The sequence below is a fragment of the Lipophrys pholis genome (genome assembly GCF_963383615.2).
Source record: "Lipophrys pholis genome assembly, chromosome: 9".
Lineage (NCBI taxonomy): Eukaryota > Metazoa > Chordata > Actinopteri > Blenniiformes > Blenniidae > Lipophrys > Lipophrys pholis.
The window spans coordinates 14,860,215-14,879,307 of NC_137639.1; the positions used below are offsets into that span (position 1 = coordinate 14,860,215).

At 40.5% G+C, this 19,093-nt stretch overlaps 1 protein-coding gene across 1 annotated transcript in view; it reads left to right on the forward strand.

The window, feature by feature from the left end:
* ulk4 (unc-51 like kinase 4) overlaps window positions 1-19,093 on the forward strand; it is a gene marked incomplete at its 5' end in the record, with an annotated part of 69,537 nt that overhangs the window by 40,877 nt on the left and 9,567 nt on the right. Inside the window, 4 exons of the mRNA XM_080472102.1 lie at window positions 4,531-4,579; window positions 6,998-7,103; window positions 15,641-15,807; window positions 17,418-17,519. Of these exons, the coding sequence (XP_080328228.1) occupies window positions 4,531-4,579; window positions 6,998-7,103; window positions 15,641-15,807; window positions 17,418-17,519 (424 nt within the window). The remainder of the gene's footprint in view (window positions 1-4,530; window positions 4,580-6,997; window positions 7,104-15,640; window positions 15,808-17,417; window positions 17,520-19,093) is intronic.

The window sequence follows — 19,093 nt, forward strand, 5'->3', positions numbered from 1 at the left end:
GAGTAAGCCATTTGCAAAGGATAATGATGGAGGCTAGTCTAGTGAAGTGTTAAGAGGAAATAGAGCGTTAGTGGTCGGTGGCAAATTAAATGTATGTAAGTAAATCTCAGTGGAACGTCTCCTATCATCCACCGCAGCAGCTCACCGTCTATCAAGTGGTGGAATCAGGGGCCTTATATAGTAAAACATATTGGCTACTAATATTAGAAAATGTCTTTTTTAAGCATAGATGGTGTCTTAAAGTGCAGTGTTTGGGATTTAAGTTGTATTTGCTCTTCTGTTGTGTCTTCACCTTCTTCTAACAAAAGTTAATTACTGAACTTACTAATATAACACTTGTGGGTTTCTTGTTACCAGTTGAGCACTCGCTTAGAGTTTGGAAGATGTGGAAAAAAAAGTTTAGCTCATTTAGATGTTATTGGTCCATGCTCTCCATACTTCAGATGACAGTCTTTGTTTAGATGGCAGCATTTCAACATTCATAAATGGACCACAATAACAGAAATCACACCAGAGTTCATATCAACCAGAGGTCGCGCCCATCGATGGTATGGAGCAATAGAGTTGCAGATAATCACAAACTGAGTGCTGTTCTTCTTACATTGCCTGCTTAAGCAACTATCAATAAATCAGCCTAAATCCTATATAATAGATATACTGCCCAACAAATATAGTCATTATCTATATTTGTAGATTATAAAGTTATCAGACATAGACATGCACATGGTGTAGCATTGGAGCTCATCCATACATTTATGTTTAACCTCTCATCTCTAAATGCTAAATATTAATTTCCAACAATCATGATTAACCTTCAGTTTTGTGCTTCCTTAATTTCTTCCTCGATCCGCTTATTTTATCAGCCCCAGCGGTAATAATAACTCAGTATATCTCCTATTGCTAATATCCCACCCTCCTTCCATTTCTATCCATCCCTCCCTCCCTCCTCCCCCACTCCCAGGGTTTAAAGTTCGTCCTCACAGCCGAATGTGCCCCTACTTCTCTTATCAGTAATTTTACCCCCTCTCGTCTCCATCCCTCTCGTCCTCCACCTCTCCTCATCCCCCTCTTTTCCCGACACAAGTAGAGTGACGTGAACTTTTCAAATTGGTGTCAGCACTCTTCTCTCTACATCTGTTTTTCTCTCACACTCTTTTCCCTCTGACATTATTAACAACATTTACTTTTTTTTCCCTCGCTCTCTCTCTCTCTCACCATCTCTAATTTATTAACATTAGTCCACATTTCTCTCTTTCTGTGTGCCCTCTCTCCACAACTTTCCCTCCATCACTGCAGTTATACAATCAGAAATTAAATTGCCTGGGTCTTGGTTAGATAAGTGTGGCTATGAAGCCAGCCGAGCGGTAATTAGATGGTAAATTGGGGACATTAACGTTGGGAAGGCAGCCTGCTGTCTCTCTCGGCATTATCACAGTCCAGACACACCTTCAAACAACTACATTTACTATGACCTTTAGCCACAGAACCTCATGCTGTGTGGTTCCATGTGTGCGTTCCCATGTATGTTCAATCTCTTCATAAGTGAGGCTATATGCCATATGTGTATGCTTGCAGCTTTTCAACACAGGCTTATCACCCAAGTGTGAAGTAGCTGCACTATCCATTATGTTATGTACATATTGGAAATGCTTGCAAAAGTCTCCTGCCAATAGATTTTATTTTTCTATTAAATGCGGAAATGATCTTAACTCAATTGTGAAAAGAAAAATACAGTATCTGCGTGCAGTTATCTAGACACCCATCTACACCTCTTTAATTCAAAGAAAAGTCAAATTAATAAGCTGTTTATGACTTTTTAGTAGGAATAGAAGAATTCAAAAATATTTCAGATACGATGCCAAATTGGAGTGATACTCTCAATCATGTACTTATCTAAACGCAAACTTTGTCCAGTTGTTAAAATGTTCTGGCATTTGAAGCCACAGTCACACATTTTAACTAAAATCCTTTCAGCATTTGATCAGTTAATAGTGCCGAGCTTTCCCAGCAGGATTTTTTTTTCCTTATTTAAATTTTTGAGAAAAAACATAAAGTAAGTGTAATGTATATTGATTATGATAAGAAAACAAACTTTATTCATATGTTGAACGACAATTACTGTGGTCTTGATCTACTAAGGGTTTGTTCTTATAAAAAAAATGGACTTTGATTGCCTTGGGGTTTTTTTTTTATTTTTTTATTTATTTTTTTATACTGTATGGGCTCAGCGTTCTTTTCAATCTCTGCACATGGTAAAAGCAAGCAAATGAACTGAGCAGTGAACCAATACTGTTTTTTCCAGTAGATGATTCCTGTGCGAACATGGTCTAATCCACACAAAACCTGAATATTAATATTTTTGTTTGCACATTATTTCACTTGCGGTGTTATTCTTAGTAAATCACCCGCAAAACATTTACAAAATTAAATCACAATCAATTGTCTTTGAAAGATTTGTATTTTATTCTAAAGATAACAGACCCATTCTGATTTATGTTATTTAACTGTACATGATTGTTGCAGCATAACTTTTTTTCTTTAAATGTCAAATAATAGAACCAACATAGTCCTTTATTGTCATTTCACTGAAAGCAGGGTAATGTGATTTCATTAGGACAAAGGCTAATCTAATGTAGTGGTTGTCCACATTTTCATATTAAATGTATTCTCTGCAATAATCCCTATACCGTCGCATGCATTTGATCTGTGTTTTAGATGCTGGATGTTGTTTCATGTATTTGTTGTATCACGGGTACTCTGTTGTCCTCTATTTTGTTCAGTGTTTGGTGTGTTGCTCTGTGTCTGTTGATGTATGGTTGGTAGTTTAAAGGTGGTCCGGTTTATCATGTTGCGCTGGCCTGGTCTGTCCTCTCATCTCTCAGTCTGTCAACTCTCTAATGGGAGGCCATCTATCACATCTACACAGACACCGTCACACCCACACATCCACCACAATGTATTTGTGAAGCATTTAACATAGGGTTCACAGTCAAATGCAAAAGTACCCCAACAGCGCATGTAAAGTACAGCAGCTCCAATTTACATAAAAACTTGCCACAGAATCCTGATGAGTTTAGCCAGAACTTGTGCTTTCTGACCCTGGCCTTAACACAAAGGTATTCTTTGGGTCTTGTTCCCGATGAGTCACATTAACCAAGCAGAATTCGATCAAGTCAACAGATTTCCCAAAGTATGCAGACATTGTCTCAATCTAACCACAGTGGGTCTAATATTACCAACTAAAACCATCCACTCATTTATTTTCCATGTTCCAGGTCAGACACACTCAGAAGAAGAATGATCGTCATTGGCTTTAACTGAATGTCCCTGTTCAGTCTTGAAAGAGTGTACTGGTGATTGTAGGTGTAACATCGTGTGCCACTAAAATTCTATTAGACACTGTTCAATCCGCTTGTTTATATATATATAAAAAAGGTTTCTATTAAATGTTTAATCCCTGAGAGACGAGCAATAAATCATGGTGAGGATGAAGACACATTCTTTTTAACCAGTGGCTATGTTCCCTTCAGCATATTAGCACTTGTTTGATTTAAGGTAGCTTTGCTCCCATTACGGCCAGAGTGATTTCTTGCTTTCTAATGAACACAGACGCAAACACATAAACAAGATGTGTGTGCATATAGGTAGACAGTCTGGCCATGTCGTGATTGGTTGTAAATCAAAGAACCTTAATCAGTTACTAGACAGAATGCCATTGCTAATAAAGAGATCCATCTCTCTCCCTCCCTCTCATTTCTACTCTCCACCTCAGCTTTTCTCTGGAGTTTTTCCGTGTGGATGTATCCTTATTAGGGCTGCACACCATCAGGTGAACATGCAATACACTTGGCAAGAATTGTGATAATATGATTTGTGATAAGTATAAGCACAGCACATGCTCAAGTCTTATAGCACAAAGACAGGATGATCATGTGCTTTGGTGATTATCTTTTTATTATGCATTGAGATTTGTTGTTTCAAAACACAGTAAACTTTCTCTCGCCCAGTGTGTATTTCTTCACACATTTTGTGATTTCACACCCTTACATCAACCTAGATACCCACCTACTGGGGTTCATCTGATTTTGCTTTCTTTATGACTGTCTATTTTGACATTCCGATAAAAGAAAATCTGCAATACGCTGTGTAACCCTAATCCTTCTGACGTTTTATTTCGATTTGCTCCCTCTCCCTTCCATTCATACGTTCCTCCACAACCCAGTCGTCTCTCTGCAAATCCCATCTATTCTTCTCTAATCTACCTTCTCCTTTTTCCTTGTCAAATGTAATCTTCTCTTACTGCATCTTTTGCTTAACTCTCATCACCTCTTTCCCTCTCGTCTCCTGTCTCTTCCTCTGCTACATTTCTCAGCTTTTGTCTCACCTCACTGGTCCACTGGTACCAGAAGCAGTCAGTATGTTTGCAAGCGGCATGCATGAGGAATGTAGTGATTGTGTTGAATTATTTTGATCACTCTCAGTTTCCCACCCATGCTTTATATGTCCCTGCTCTCTTTTCTGTTTTTTCAGATTGATCCAAAACAGCAGCATCCTCCCTGGAGTCTTTCAGATCATTCTGGTAAGAGACGAAGCTGAGTTGCTCAGTTCATTGTCAATCAGCCAACCTGTAAATGTGTTATTGATTTATTTGATCAATTTCTGATTAGATTTTTTAGTTTATTCTCATTTTGGCTCTACTTTATTCTAACACCCTTCCATTCTGTCTCCTTCCTTCTCTTTCCCCTCTCATTCACTCTGGCTAACCCTTTTAGATGTATTTATGTAAATAAGTCTGAGTGGTGTTGACCTATTAGAGGGCTTGTGTAATTGACTGGCAGGTCAGCAATAGAGAGGAGGGAGGGTTAATAGAGTGGGAATATGGACTCCACTATTAAGGCTGCACACAAGCTTTTACACACAAACGCACAGCACTTGTCTCTTATCAGTGAAGTGAAGCATAACAATGTTTCTCGTAAACAATCTACTTCACCTGACCCTGTTTGCACACACACACACACACACACACACACACACACACACACACACACACACACACACACACACACACACACACACACACACACACACACACACACACACACACACACACACACACACACACACACACACACACACCAACCAACCAACATGGTACAATCTGTCTTCAGCAGACCAAATCACTTGCACTGGAGCGAACCATTTGTGTTTGAGAGGCACACATGGCCACTTAATAATCAGTGTTCTGCATGGCTGCCTGTCCAGCCCCAACTAGCTGATGCAGAATGTTAAACACTGTTATCCAACTGCCTGATTAACTCGTCCCCCTGATTGTTTACTCCTGTCCGAACCGGTCATGTCTGCGTCCATTTACCCTGTCTATATTGCTCACATTTAGATTGATTTATGCTGCCTGAAACTCTCTGATCTGGATTGATTATACCTGTCACTGGTGATCAAGCTTGTCATGGAGAAACTCGCCTAATTGTATTTGTCTAGATGATGAAGTAGTTCTGCATCTGACATAAAAGGACCTCAGGATGCTGGCTGGAGTGTGGTTTTTCTACTGGCTTGTTATTATGCTCCAGGAGGCGAAAGATTGTTCAGAATGGATTCCATGAAGGCGAACACAAATCCTACTTTACTGACGCTAGATATGCGCTTGATAATTTAGGCAGCAGGACAGGGAGCAAGATGAAGTTTGGTTTTTCATTCCTCACTGTGTTTTGTCAGGTTTATGGCATCACTAAGGTACGCTACACTTTTTTCTTTTATGGTTTATTACTGTCAGATGTCAAAATAGCTTTGTTATCTGTTGCTCCTGACAGGCAGGTTGTCCTAGGCGTGAACTAATGTCATTGTCTTCAGCCTCAGGCCAGCACATGATGAGTACCAGTCAGGTTTATCAGTCCGTACACAGATCATACTGATGTGCAGAGACCCCGCAGGCAGAGCTGATGTATCTCGTAGAGGATCAAATGGTGAAATCTGGGCAGGAGAAGTGAATTACAGTAGAAGGATGCAGAGAAGTATTTATAAGGAGAAGCAAGAAAAGGTGAGGAAGCGCAAAGAGGGGAAAAAGAGGCAAAGACATGAAAATGGGTGAATGATGGAGGCTACCGACCCAAGCTTTTACAAACTTCTTTACAACAGGTCACAACTTCGCTGTCCTCTAAAAGAAAGGATTGATTTGACCTTTTGTTCAACATTGTGGACTGATGGCTATTTTTAATGTAGGGAGATCGCAATATTCACCTCAGATAGAAACTCACAATATTACCTTTCAATTGTCAGCTGACATGTCATGGAAATCTATATTGAAAAGAGAATATACCAATAATAACAACAAAGAAGCCCATTTGAAAATGTCCAAAAACATTTTAGTTGGTGAAACATGACTTTACTGATATTTACAAATATCAAGTAGATGACTTTGTAATTAATAAACTGAAACTCTAATGAGCTGGTAAACCAGTAAAAGACAAAATATACTTTTCAATGACTAATTGATTTAAAATGGCAATATTTGCAGAGTTTTTGCCTCTTTCATCTATTTTTGTAACTTGTGGCCCATTATCAAGATGTGTCGTGTTAACAGCAAGAAATGTCTTCTTCTGGGTTGTAATATCATACCTCACTGTTGACTTTTTCATGCTCTTCAAACCGGAGACAACGCATGTGTTGATTCCTGGGCGATTGTTTGAGACAATGTGTGTATGTTTCTCATATTTCAGCACGAGCCTCTGCAGGTCATGAAGCTTTTATTCGGCACAATGTTTCCAACCAATGGAATGAAATAAATGTGTTTACTTAGCTTTTGGCTATGAAGGGAACATGTTGCACCACGCATTATCATAAACCCAGAGTTTGTCAAGCTTAAAAACATACATGCTCAGGCAAATTACACAGTAAGCCCCTCTTCGTACCCTTCAACTCTAGGCTTATTGTTATTTATAAGCTAACCTGCAGTTGTCCTGTCACTGTCACTTTACTTTTCCAGGCCAACAGCAGTATCCTCACGAGTGGGTTGGTGCAGAATGCAGTCGTCTTGCTGTGTAATCTGTGTGGAAACACTTCCCTGGATCACCAGCCACTATATCAGCGAGGTACAGCACATTTGTGTACATCATGCATGACAATGCCACTTTTCTCTGCACTCCATTTTTGTTTTTTTGCGCTCCGTTAAGCTGTTGGTTTTGACTGTGGGAGAGGTAAGTGAGTCCTACAGGCCTATCTGTCATTGACCCGGCTGCACTACTGCACAGTTCGTTGGAATCAGGCGTCTACTCTCACATTAGTTATTGTTGTTGCTTGTTGACAATGCATTCCTTATTCAGGTCAACAACCTTTGCTGTGTGTTCATGTGTGCCTCAGGCAGAGGCATTGCTTTTAGTCCTTCAGGGATGGCGAAACCTCATATTAGAATTTCCTGCCAGTTGCAAGTGATTCCAGTGAATCTATCGGGAGGAATCAAATTCTGTTGTGCTTTCTCTTGGAATGAGAACTATTTGCAGAAGCTGAGGGTTAATTCTCTAACAAGAATGAAGAAATAGTAAAGTAGGCCGCACGTTGGTGCAGTGGTAAGGATTCCCACCTCAAGTCTGCCTTTGAATCCGTACCGGGTCCCGTGTGGATGTCAACTGCAACCAATAGACTAAATTTAACATTAGAGAATGAAGGCAGTTAAATTAGGAATGTGGACAAATATGAACATTGCTGCTTTCCTGCAATGTGTTGGACTCACAGTTCAACAGTGTAATTGCAGCTCTCAGCAGCAATGACAACACAAAACTTGCTTGTCAAATTTCTATTTGGGGCCTGTTGTTATTTCTCTCTTTTCCGTTCACTCATTATGTTCTGTCTCATTCTATCCATCTTTTCCTCGGTATACTATCTTCTATCAACCCTCCTCTCCCTCTATTTCCATTGGGTCAGCAGTGCGGCTGTTCAGTAGTCAGCATCATTATCATCCAATCAGCTCTCTTCTCAACAAGAAACTGTCAACCCAGCACTAATACTGGCCTGGCAATTAACGCTATCTCCACTCCTCTCTTCCCTTCTTCCCTTCTCTCCTACTCTGCCTCCCTTTATTTAGTCATTCTCCTCGGATCCCTATTTTCGTCCACTTTTCCAATCTACTCAGCTCACATTGTGTCACCTCATCTCCTTTCCTTCCTTGTCCTTGTGCTCCCAATTTAACCCTCTCTCCTATCCTCTATTTTGGGCTTCCCTTCAGTCTTCTCTTCTCCTCTTCCTCCCTTGTTTTCTCTGTGGTTCTCTCCAGATCAGTGTGGCAATGGCAAGAAGGAAGGAAGGGAGAGAGAGAGAAGAGGAAGAGGGAGGAAGCGTGTATAATTGGCTTTTTAAGGTGTGACAGAGAGAGGAGGGGTAGGGCGGTGTGTTTCTGTGCGTGTGCGCCCATTTGCGTGTGTGTGTGTGTGTGTGTGTGTGTGTGTGTGTGTGTGTGTGTGTGTGTGTGTGTGTGTGTGTGTGTGTGTGTGTGTGTGTGCGTGTGTGTGTGTGTGTGTGTGCGTGTGTGTGTGTGTGTGTGTACACGTTGTGTTGTGTTGTTGTGAGGCGGTGAAATAGACAGAAGAAGAGCAAAATAGAGATGTGGGTTTTTCATGCTTGTGTGGATGCATTTGTGCTTTTTTTCTGTGTATGTGCAAGACAACTGTGTGTGTGTGTGTGTGTGTGTGTGTGTGTGTGTGTGTGTGTGTGTGTGTGTGTGTGTGTGTGTGTGTGTGTGTGTGTGTGTGTGTGTGTGTGTGTGTGTGTGTGTGTGTGTGTGTGTGTGTGTGTGTGTGTGTGTGTGTGTGTGTGTGAGTAACTGGATGCAGCAGCACCCAGTGTGTGTTGGGGAGAGGAAGAGAGAGGAGATGAGGTTTATAATTGGGCAGATTTGCCTCTGACTGAGATAATACCCCCTGGGGAATGAAGACAGAGAGAGCAAAGAAAGAGAGACAGAGATATGGAGAAAGAACAGAAAAACAGAAAGAAAAATATGACGGTAAAAAGCATGTGTGAGAGAGAGAGAGAGAGAGAGAGAGAGAGAGAGAGAGAGAGAGAGAGAGAGAGAGAGAGAGAGAAGCCGGTAGATCCAGAAGAGCCAAACTGGGGTTAAAAAGGGTTGCAGAGAGGTGACGGGGGAAGAATGAGATGCGCAGCGAGAAAATGTAGTGCATTTGGGTAAGAAACAGAATTGAGCGTTAAGTTGATAGAAGAGAAAATTGGAGGTTAAATTGAGTGACAGTTTGATAGTGAGACAGACAGACAGACAGATGTGAGAGGAGAAAAAAAATAACATCAAGCTGATATAAGAGATGATGTCTCAAGAACGATTTTTTATTTTTATTGGCTTGTTAAAGGATCGGTCTTGATTTGAGGACAGGTTTATGACAGTCTGGCTTGTAATCTGATTATACAAAGGTATGTGGCCTTGGGCTTTTCTGGTGAGAGTGTGGATTTGAGACCCGTTTTTGCAGGCTTACTGCCAAGCAGAGCACGTGCTTTAAGAAGAATATGGACAAATGCAGAGCATGTAGAGCATCAGATGTGTTCATACCCAAAGCGTTTCCTGCAATTAGTGTTGGTTGGGATGCTAACAAGGTGACAGTTAATTAAAGTGTGGTTTTCCTGTAATTAATTGAACTTGTCCTTGGGCTCTAGATATATGCCTTTGGAATCCTTGAAGGTCTTCAAGGTTCGTCCCGGCGTTTAATCTGCTCAGATCATCTTGTTTTTTTCTTTGACCCTGTCCTTTTCTTGTAGGAAACTCAGAGGAGGTTCTGCTTCTGAACCAGTCCTGTCTAGTTCATGTGGATTTTGCATTTAGATTTTTCCATCTGAAATTGGTTACTGATTACCGTGTTTTCCGCACTTTAAGTCGCATCGGTGGGAAAAAAAATCTATAAGTCACACTGGTGTATAAGTCGCATTTATTTTCACATTCGCATACATTCTGTAACTGCAATATCAATCGGTGAATTCCTGCTGCTCGAGAACCATCTCTTTATTTGTTCCTTCACCTCTGGCTGTTTTAACCCATGATTAGCGTTCTTCATTTTCTTCATCATCGTGACAGTTTTCTCTGCTTTTCTTCAGTCCCTTAATGGTTTCTAGGATCTGCTGTGCAGCTTTTTTTTATATTAGGTGACATTTAGCTTGTCCCGTCAGTCAAATATTTCTGATATAATGTCATTTGGTGGTGCTGTAGCACCGTTCTGTTTCATACGGTGTTGACTGGAGGTCCCGGATGATGTGCTCTGGTATATTTTGGTCCCTTCTAAATATAACTTGCATGACCAGTCAAACAAGTGTGACCTATAGTTTGAAAAATACAGTATTTTCCTGAGATTTTTACATTTTTAAATTTTTTTTAATATCAGTTTCTCTTTGATTTGTCCACTCAATAATAATGCTCCTTTCCCAAATTATACTACTGTTGTTTTAAGCTTCACACCTAAGTAAGTAAACATTTAAGATGATGCTGCATCATACATTTATGTTTATTTTGTGTTAGATGCATGATTGTCATTTTTTATTATGCGTACATACAAGTATGAATATTCTAGTGTAATATACTACACATTTTTTAAGACAGTACATGACAATATAGTGATTATCGCCCGTAGCAGTTCTGTCTGACACACTAAGTCATGATGTAGCCTGTGTTGTGTTTCATAAGCTCTGCGTTTCCAACATTTTACGTACAAATTAAATGTTTCAGTGCACTTTTGAGTAAAGTAAAGTAAATATATCCCTCTTGTACTTGTCCAGCCTTTTAAAAAATTTTTTACTATGCGGAATTGCTTTATGCTGAGTATTCTAGTCTATTTATCTCAGCCAAGCACACCATTTCTATCTATGAAGCACGTCAGGTCCACCTCTAATTCAAACGTAGAATACATAACTGTCTTTGATGAGGATACCTCATACGTCTGTGATAACATGGAGAGACTGTGCTATTTTAAAGACTTTAAGTGTATGTAAGAGGTTTAGCAGAGGTTTTTTCTATCCCTGGAAAACTTTTCCTCTTTGTATACAGCAGTGCTCTGAGCTTTCCGTTCTGTTCATTCCCAATAGAACTCATTTTTCAGTGGTGTATAAATAGATAACACCGCAAAGCATTGTACAATGTCTATTTTTAACTTAGAGAAAGTCAAACATGCCAAAATGGGACAGAACACAGTGATTTTTACCTCATGAATTATTCACCTGGCCCTAAATTGCACAGGTAACGTTTACACATATGTGACATTTCTAAATTTACTTGTTCGCATGGACCGAATGAATTTTCCAGCTGCTGCAATGCTGATTTGCTTTATTTATGTACCCGCTTCACACGTAAACAAATCTGAATTTGTCGTTGAGTTTAATGCATTGTGCACAAGAGAGGGTTGCTCTGCCGTGTCACCATAAACAGTTTTTACTGTGTGAACTGGTGAACGATATCTACAGTAGAAGCATTTGCTTGAATACGTGCTTGCATGCGTTCATGTGAGTCCGAAACATTCAAGCAGCTCTATATCACAAATAGCAGACTGAAAGCCAGACAGGAGAACAAACCTAACTGAAAGGCAGCGATGCACAATTTTCTCCGTTGAAAGGCAGTTGTGCCAGTGTCTATGATCGCATGTTAAAATCTGTCGTCGTACATCGTACAGTGAGGGAGGTTTGCAGAGATCCTGAGAGCACCTTCTCACAGAAATTTCACAAACGGCATTTCGCTGCAGCACAAAGTGTGACTGCTGCTAATGACCAATAGAAACGATGCGGTGGCCAAAGCCACACCAGCGCTGCACCAAGACAACAGTTTGTAGCTAAAAAGCTCCAGACTGAACATTTTCCCCATACATCCAGCCCATGTGTTTGATTGTTGGTGTGCTTCATTTATTCTTTTCATAGTTTAATTCATTCTTTATATAGTTGGACATTGGTAATCTTGTGTATTGAACTCCATTTCAGTGCAGAGCCGCATCGTGCTGCAGCCACACCTATTGTTTACAAGTTTATAAAATCCACTTTGCACAGTGATGCAGGTGAATTTATAAAAAACGGCTAAAAAATCTCTGTTGGAGCCTTCAAGACAGAGGATTAAACTGCACAAACACTCAGGATATGCAAATTGAGACAAATAAATTAGCTGTGAGAGTTTTCTAGTTTTCTTTTTCATCTCCAGCTCGCGTCTATGTAAATCTGCTTAGAGACCATGTTTTTCTCATGTCGATGTAAATGTTTTGGTGAGGTATTTTCTTTCACACTAACTATTAATTTGTAAAAGGACTTTGGTTAATATTCTGAAAACAATGAAGTCATGTCCAATCAAGACTGTGCAGTCCATACAAGTCCAATCAACTCATGATTGCCTCCAGTAATTCACTCCATCTTCAACATGCAGCCGCAGTCACAGCAACGGGGCGGATTAAATAGTTCCATGTGTACCAACATGATCTCTTCACATTGTTTACTTTCTGCATTTGATCACAGGTGAAAAACAAGTTCCACTGTGGAGGCCGCATTAAATCTGTGATCAAAACATATCCAACGTTGTCAGATTGTATGATCAGCCATGGCCGATGATGTCAAATAATTTAACAACAGGGTCTTGCATTCAGTTGGATGCTGAGGTCATATGTGTACTTTTATTCCACCTACTCCTCCATCTTCGAGTTGGGTGAAGGCAAGCAAGTTCATCAAAGAGCCACACAGAGAGACAGACAATCACACACACTCCCATTCACACCTACAGGCAATTAGAGACGCCACATAGGCCCCCAAGCCCAGGATCGAACAGTGGGTAGCTTCGCTCTGCACCACTGTGCAGCCCCTGTTACTGTTGTTATCTCATAGGCATTCCACCACACAGCACCACTTTGTTGCTTTGCGTGCTTTTAATTTGAACTTCTTCCTTTTGATACACAAGTGAAGCAATTTTTAGTTTGGATTAAGGAATTCTAAGTCAATAGAAAACATTGAACACTGTTTGCAGTAAAGAGGCCTTGTCCATAATGATGTCAGCATTTATTAGCAGGTAATAACAGAACATACAAGTACATCTAAGGAAATATCAAGAGTGGACTTCAGATGTGAATGAGACTGTATTGTCATATTGTATTAACAGCAGAGATGTTTCTTTGATTCATTTGTCTCCAGTGGAGCAGCCTGTCTAATTATTTATGAAGTAGTTTGACAGAATATTAATTTGTTTTGGTGACAATAGCCAAGTTTAAGAGCTCATTATTGTGTTGCACTTTAATTCACAAAAATACTAAGAATTGACATTCTTAATAAAAAATCGGTTTGAAATAAAACGTGAAGTATTTCCTCTGTGAAATTCATAATTCATCTTTCTTGTGCTCAAAAATGGAAAATAAAAGCAACGTTGGACGTAGTGATTGTCTGAGTGTTCTCGCCGTGTGCATTCACTGGAATGCATTAGTCATGCTGGTACATGATCTCAAGCGAGCACAGGCAGAAACTGTCCTGTGAGTATCCATGCGTGACTTATTGTACGACGACACCAGGATGCTTACAATAGCTCGCTACACGTACCTGCCAGTAAAATGCTTCTTCGGTCATGGAAAATGTAATATGCAGTAGAACATGAGTTCGCACTTAAAGTGCTGTTCTTTGAAATGCGCCGGTTAGCGGCCTCATGATGTACAATGGAGGATTTCCTCTGAAGGGATGCGTTACGAAAGAAATTTAAAAAAAAAAAGAAAGAAAAGAAAATAACTGAAAGTCTTTTTAGATTAGCTCTTATCTTATTGGGCTTCTTTTTGTTGATGCTGCTTGCGTTACCAATCTTTAAACCAAGTGTGTTGATACTACCATTTTTAAGAATTTGTCCTTTTTATGATTATTATGTTAAACTATTTGAATGCGTGGTGATGTCATGGTTAGAACTTTCACATTTCTCCCCAGATGGATTCTGGACTCTGGGGTGTTTTTGTGCCGAGTCTATATTTCCTCCCTATGTATGTGGGGCTTTTCTCTGGGAACTCTGGTTTCCTAAACATGTGTGATGAGAATCGAGGATTCTAACTTGCCCGTAAGCATAAATGTGACTGTGTGTGGTTGTTTGCGTTTTCCCTGTGATGGATTGAGGACCTGCGCAGTGTGTTTCCATAGCCAGCTGGATTTGGCTCCAGCATCTCTGCTACCTCAAGTGGGCTGGAGTGGTTTAGAAGATGGATGGATTAATAGATGGGTACACAGGTAATTCAAGGCTTCGGTTCAGATAGGATTTGATTTACTATTATTTATTTAAACCAACAGGTACAGAGAGAGATCTGTTGGTTGTTTGTAGCATGAAGGTCAGCAGCCTTGATTTGTTATTGTCTGTTTAGTGAGCCCTTAATAAATAATGAATAGTGTTGTTATTGGACCTGATTGTGTTTGTTCTTTCTTGAAATGCATGCTTTGTGAAAATGCACATTTATTTTGGATCAGGAAAAGCCTTTTCTTTTAACTTCATGATCAGATGTGACTTGATTAAGCTGTTTAGGTACATAAATTAATGTCCCAATAACTTCATTTTAAATTCAAAGTGAGCTTTGTAACACTGTCTTAAAAGGCCAGCTCCAGCTCGACAGGGGTGAGCGATTCAATTTCATGATGGAGCCACATGAAAAACTAGGACTGCTCTGGAGTTCTTGTCTTTCTCTGCATGTTTTTTTTTTTATATATATATATATATATATATATAATATTTTTCTTTCTAATATTTTAACACAATGAAGACAGTTCATTTGCACCCATAAGCAAGAACTACATATACTGGAAAAATAATCTCCAAAGTAAAAGCAAAGCAGTTGTATTGTGTACATCATGTTCACTCAGGGGCCAATGAGAAACCATCAAAGGGCTGCATGCGACCCGTGGGTCTTATAGTGTCCAGGTCCGAACTAGACAGTGAGAATAGAGAGAGGAGAAAAGTGCATTTTGACTGCTCACGTTTGATCTGCATGTTTGGTTTGTCAAACATTTTACCCCGAAAGCCCTTCTTGACGCAAACCCAGCAGTTGAGCATTGAGGGCTTTGCTCAGGAAGCCTCAGCAGTGAAAATTGAACCAGAAACTAAAGTTCTGGTTTGCCCCAGAAGAGACCATTGCATAGCATGAGAATGCTGCATGAGCGCAAGCGTACTTCTCCCACAGACCTCCTTCGAAATCAGGGTTAGGGTTGTATTTAGTTCTGTTTCAAAAAGCTACTGTGAATAGAAAGGAGAGGATTGTTTCAGTGCTTTGCATTGTGGGATATTATTGTGAGTCTTCAATAAATCTTTATGAGGTCAGTACGACATGTAAGTGTCTATAAACGTGTGTATAAGGAGTAGATACTGCTTGTTCAGTTGCTTTTTGTTATTAAGGACAGACGTACATGTCATTAAATTATTTCTTTGGATATTAGTTACAGAACTGATACCGCCACATACAGATGTTTTTTGCTTTTTTGTTCTTTGTTTTTGTTTTTACTTTCCCAGCATTTGATTATTTGAATACCGCTTAAGTGTTTTTTTTCTATCAAGCATTAAGAACCATCAGAAAATATGTAAGCTAGTTGCTCTCAGCTGAAGAAGACTTTATATAATTAGATCTGGTGCAGCCTTCTCATGGTGATCTTTATCTCTGCTTCGCAGGTCTCATAGAGACGGTGGTCACTACCCTCTCAAAGGCTGCAGGAGCCCACCTGGACGCAGAGGGGGCTGCTGGGAGAAACGTCTGCCATCTTGTGTTACAAGCCCTTTTGGAACTGCTTCACAGTATCCTCAAGCAAACATCAGTCGTTGTCCGCTCCGCACTGCAGGTACGAATAATCAAACACAGCACAAAGGACGAAATATGAACTGAAGTTCTTGTTTGACCACTATAGTAAAAACAGAAGGGCTGAAGACCGTACAAATATATTTGATAAAACTTACATCTGTTTTGTTTTGGGTTTTTTTTCTTAATCAAAGTTACAGGCATTTTTGTAAAACAATGTGGGAAATGTGTGGGGGACCAATGTGTGGTATGGTAAAACTAAACTATCATGGCTACCAACATTTACCAACTTTATTTCTCGTGAGCGCGGATTCACTAACAGAATCATAAAGTCAACTTCCTGAAAATGCTGCCCTTGTGTTATGTCCCTGAAGGTGTGTGTATGTGTGTGTTTGTGAGTGTGTGTGACCCTTGATGTATGCAGTGAAAGCCAGCAGGTTTAAGGAACTGCAATATTGAAGTTGTGGACTCAGGAGAAAGCGGATGAGGTCCTGAGTCCCTGGGACACACACACACACACACACACACACACACACACACACACACACACACACACACACACACACACACACACACACACACACACACACACACACACACACACACACACACACACTGATATACAGGCATACACTGAGGGGCCAGTCTGGCTGTGTCCCTGCGGCCTCATTATCACCGCTGGCTTTGTCCTCAGCTTGCCTCACTACATAGACACATAAGAACACGCACGCACACATACACACATACACACGCGCACACTCACCAAACACTCTCACACACCAGCCCCCATCTCCCCATAGTGTGCACCCCAGCCCAATGCATACATATTAATGTCTGGACTGCGGGGGGGGGGGGGGGGACTAAAGTGGAGGCAGGGTAAAAGACTGGGTGAGAGAGAGAAGGACAGAAGACGGAGAAGGATGGAGAGATAGAAGGAGAGACAGCGATGGAAAAAGAAGCAAGCAGAATGTGCAGCGGAAATCAATTCTGCGAGTAATGCAAAGCTCATTAAAAAGAAAACTTCGGCCCAAGCCAAATTCATTTGGGTAATAAGGTCTGATAAGGAGAGAGGACGTGACTAGACCGCTCTCCCCAAACTATTAGTCAGTTGGTCAAGGGAGAGCAAGTCAGAGATTATATATACAGCAGAAGGAAAAAAAAGAGCATAGCTGAGGAGGAGTGACTTTGGGAGAGAGAGAGAGAGAGAAACTGTGTGCCAGTATTAATCACATTATTCCACCGCTAATTGGCCTGAAGTTCCACTGTAGGCATGGACTGAACTAAAATAAGCCAAAGTAAGGCACAGAGGTGCTAATGATGAAGGGCAGGGGGGAAAATGGAGGATTTGGAGAAATTGAAGTCTTAACGAGATGCAAATAATAACTTGGCGTGGCAAGGAAAACTGTTCAACCTACAGTCAGTATGTTGTTCGCTATACAGCTTGGCTAAAGAAATAAAATAACACATCTCATGCAAATAACAAAAAAAACTTTTCTCCCACAGTCTATCAGTGTGTGTTTCCCTGTGTCGGTGTCTGTCTGTCAGAATAAGTCTTGGCAGGTCTCTGGATCCATCATTATTGACTGTCAAATCTCTATAAATGATTTAACGCAGCATGTGTGTGTGTGTGTGTGTGTGTGTGTGTATACACAGAGCCAGAGGCTATCTCGTCCAACAGTGGAGACAGAGGCAGCGGAGAAGCTGCTGCTGGCCAACAGACCCCTGAGCCAGCTCAGCACACACCTCATTCACATGGTGAGACACTCACAGGTCCCGTGTGCGTGCGTGCGTGCGTGCGTGCGTGCGTGCGTGCGTGCGTGCGTGCGCGTGCGCGCGTGTAAATGTCTTGGCGGCATTCATAAATATTTGGTTGTTTCTGCATGGGTCATTGGCTAAAATGTTTGATAGAGAGAGAGAGAAACCTATGTACTGTATGTGTGTTTTAATGATGATGTGTTAATTGTGTTGTCTTGTGAGTCAGTAAGTGTGACTTCTACATGCTGGAATATAGAAGGACAAGAGACAAACTCCATTTCTGCACCCTACTTTGAAACTGTTTTTCTCAGTGTGAATGTGTTGCTTATTATTTGACAGCTAACGGTCCTCATATTCATACATTTTCCAAATGTGTGTTTGTCTCAGGCAGTTTCATGAAGTTAATCAAGCAGCTTCATTGTTACCTGTTTACAAAGCCAACAATGTGTCTCACATTCCAGATGATCATATTCATTTCCTAAAGTGATCAGTTAATGCAATAATGGTTCCAGTATTTTGCGATAACAATGAGTACAAACAGAATCTAAAATAATATCCCGAAAACAGAAACACAAAGTTGGCCTTTCTGCCGAGGAAATGTGAAATTCTTATCACTGCTGCCTATCAAATCTCCACCCCCTCAGGCACTACACGTGGTTAAATATGTGATGCAAAACAGCCTCTATCCTTCCGACTGCACTCAGCTTCACAGTTAAAATCCTTTTCTTTTTTTTTGCCTATAAATAGGGGCATTTCTGAATCACCACATATTTATCACAAACAAGAGAAACAAGCTTGTTTTATATAATTATTCAGAATCTCTCTGTAAAGTCTCCCTGATACAAACACCAGCGTATGCCGATAGTCCAATAATGCCGTTTACTGTGTTATATCGATACTTGAATTCCAGTTGTTTCACTCCACGGCTATTAGTGTTATTAGTGACCCAAAATGCTGCATAATATTAATTGTTTGAAAGCTAGATTCATGCCTCTCAATGAAATGAACCAGGTCCATAAATGCAGCGTATCTAAAAGAGGAGTAATGTCAGCCTTCTGAAAGTTATTACATGAAGAAGCTGAGTCGTTCTGGGATGTAGTGGAAAGAAGAGAAAGAGGGAAAGGGGGGGGGGGAGAAGACGAGGTCCCCTGGGGCACAATAGAGCTTTTTACTTATACTTGACACATTGAGTGTTGGGTGGGCGTCTGAGTGTGAATGAGAGGGTTGAGGGAGCAGCTGACACCGCCTCAGCCCCTTCGCCCCATGAGAGATTAGTGGGTGAGAGCAGGAGTGCTGATTACAATCTAACGTCGCCAAGCTTGCATGTGATAGAAAAAAGATGTTTCTGTAAAGATTAATAGTGCACATAATAGTGCCATGTTGTGATTTACTGGCTGCAGTAGATGTTTATGACAGTTTAACTGTTGAAGGACTCCAAATCGAGAATACACTCAATGCAAATTTAGCATCAAACTGACTTTTAAAAAGGCCACACAAATAGTTTTTTCGTAACACTAAATTTCAGTATTAGTCAGTTATGTATACTGTAAACATGATTTACACTGCTTATTCTC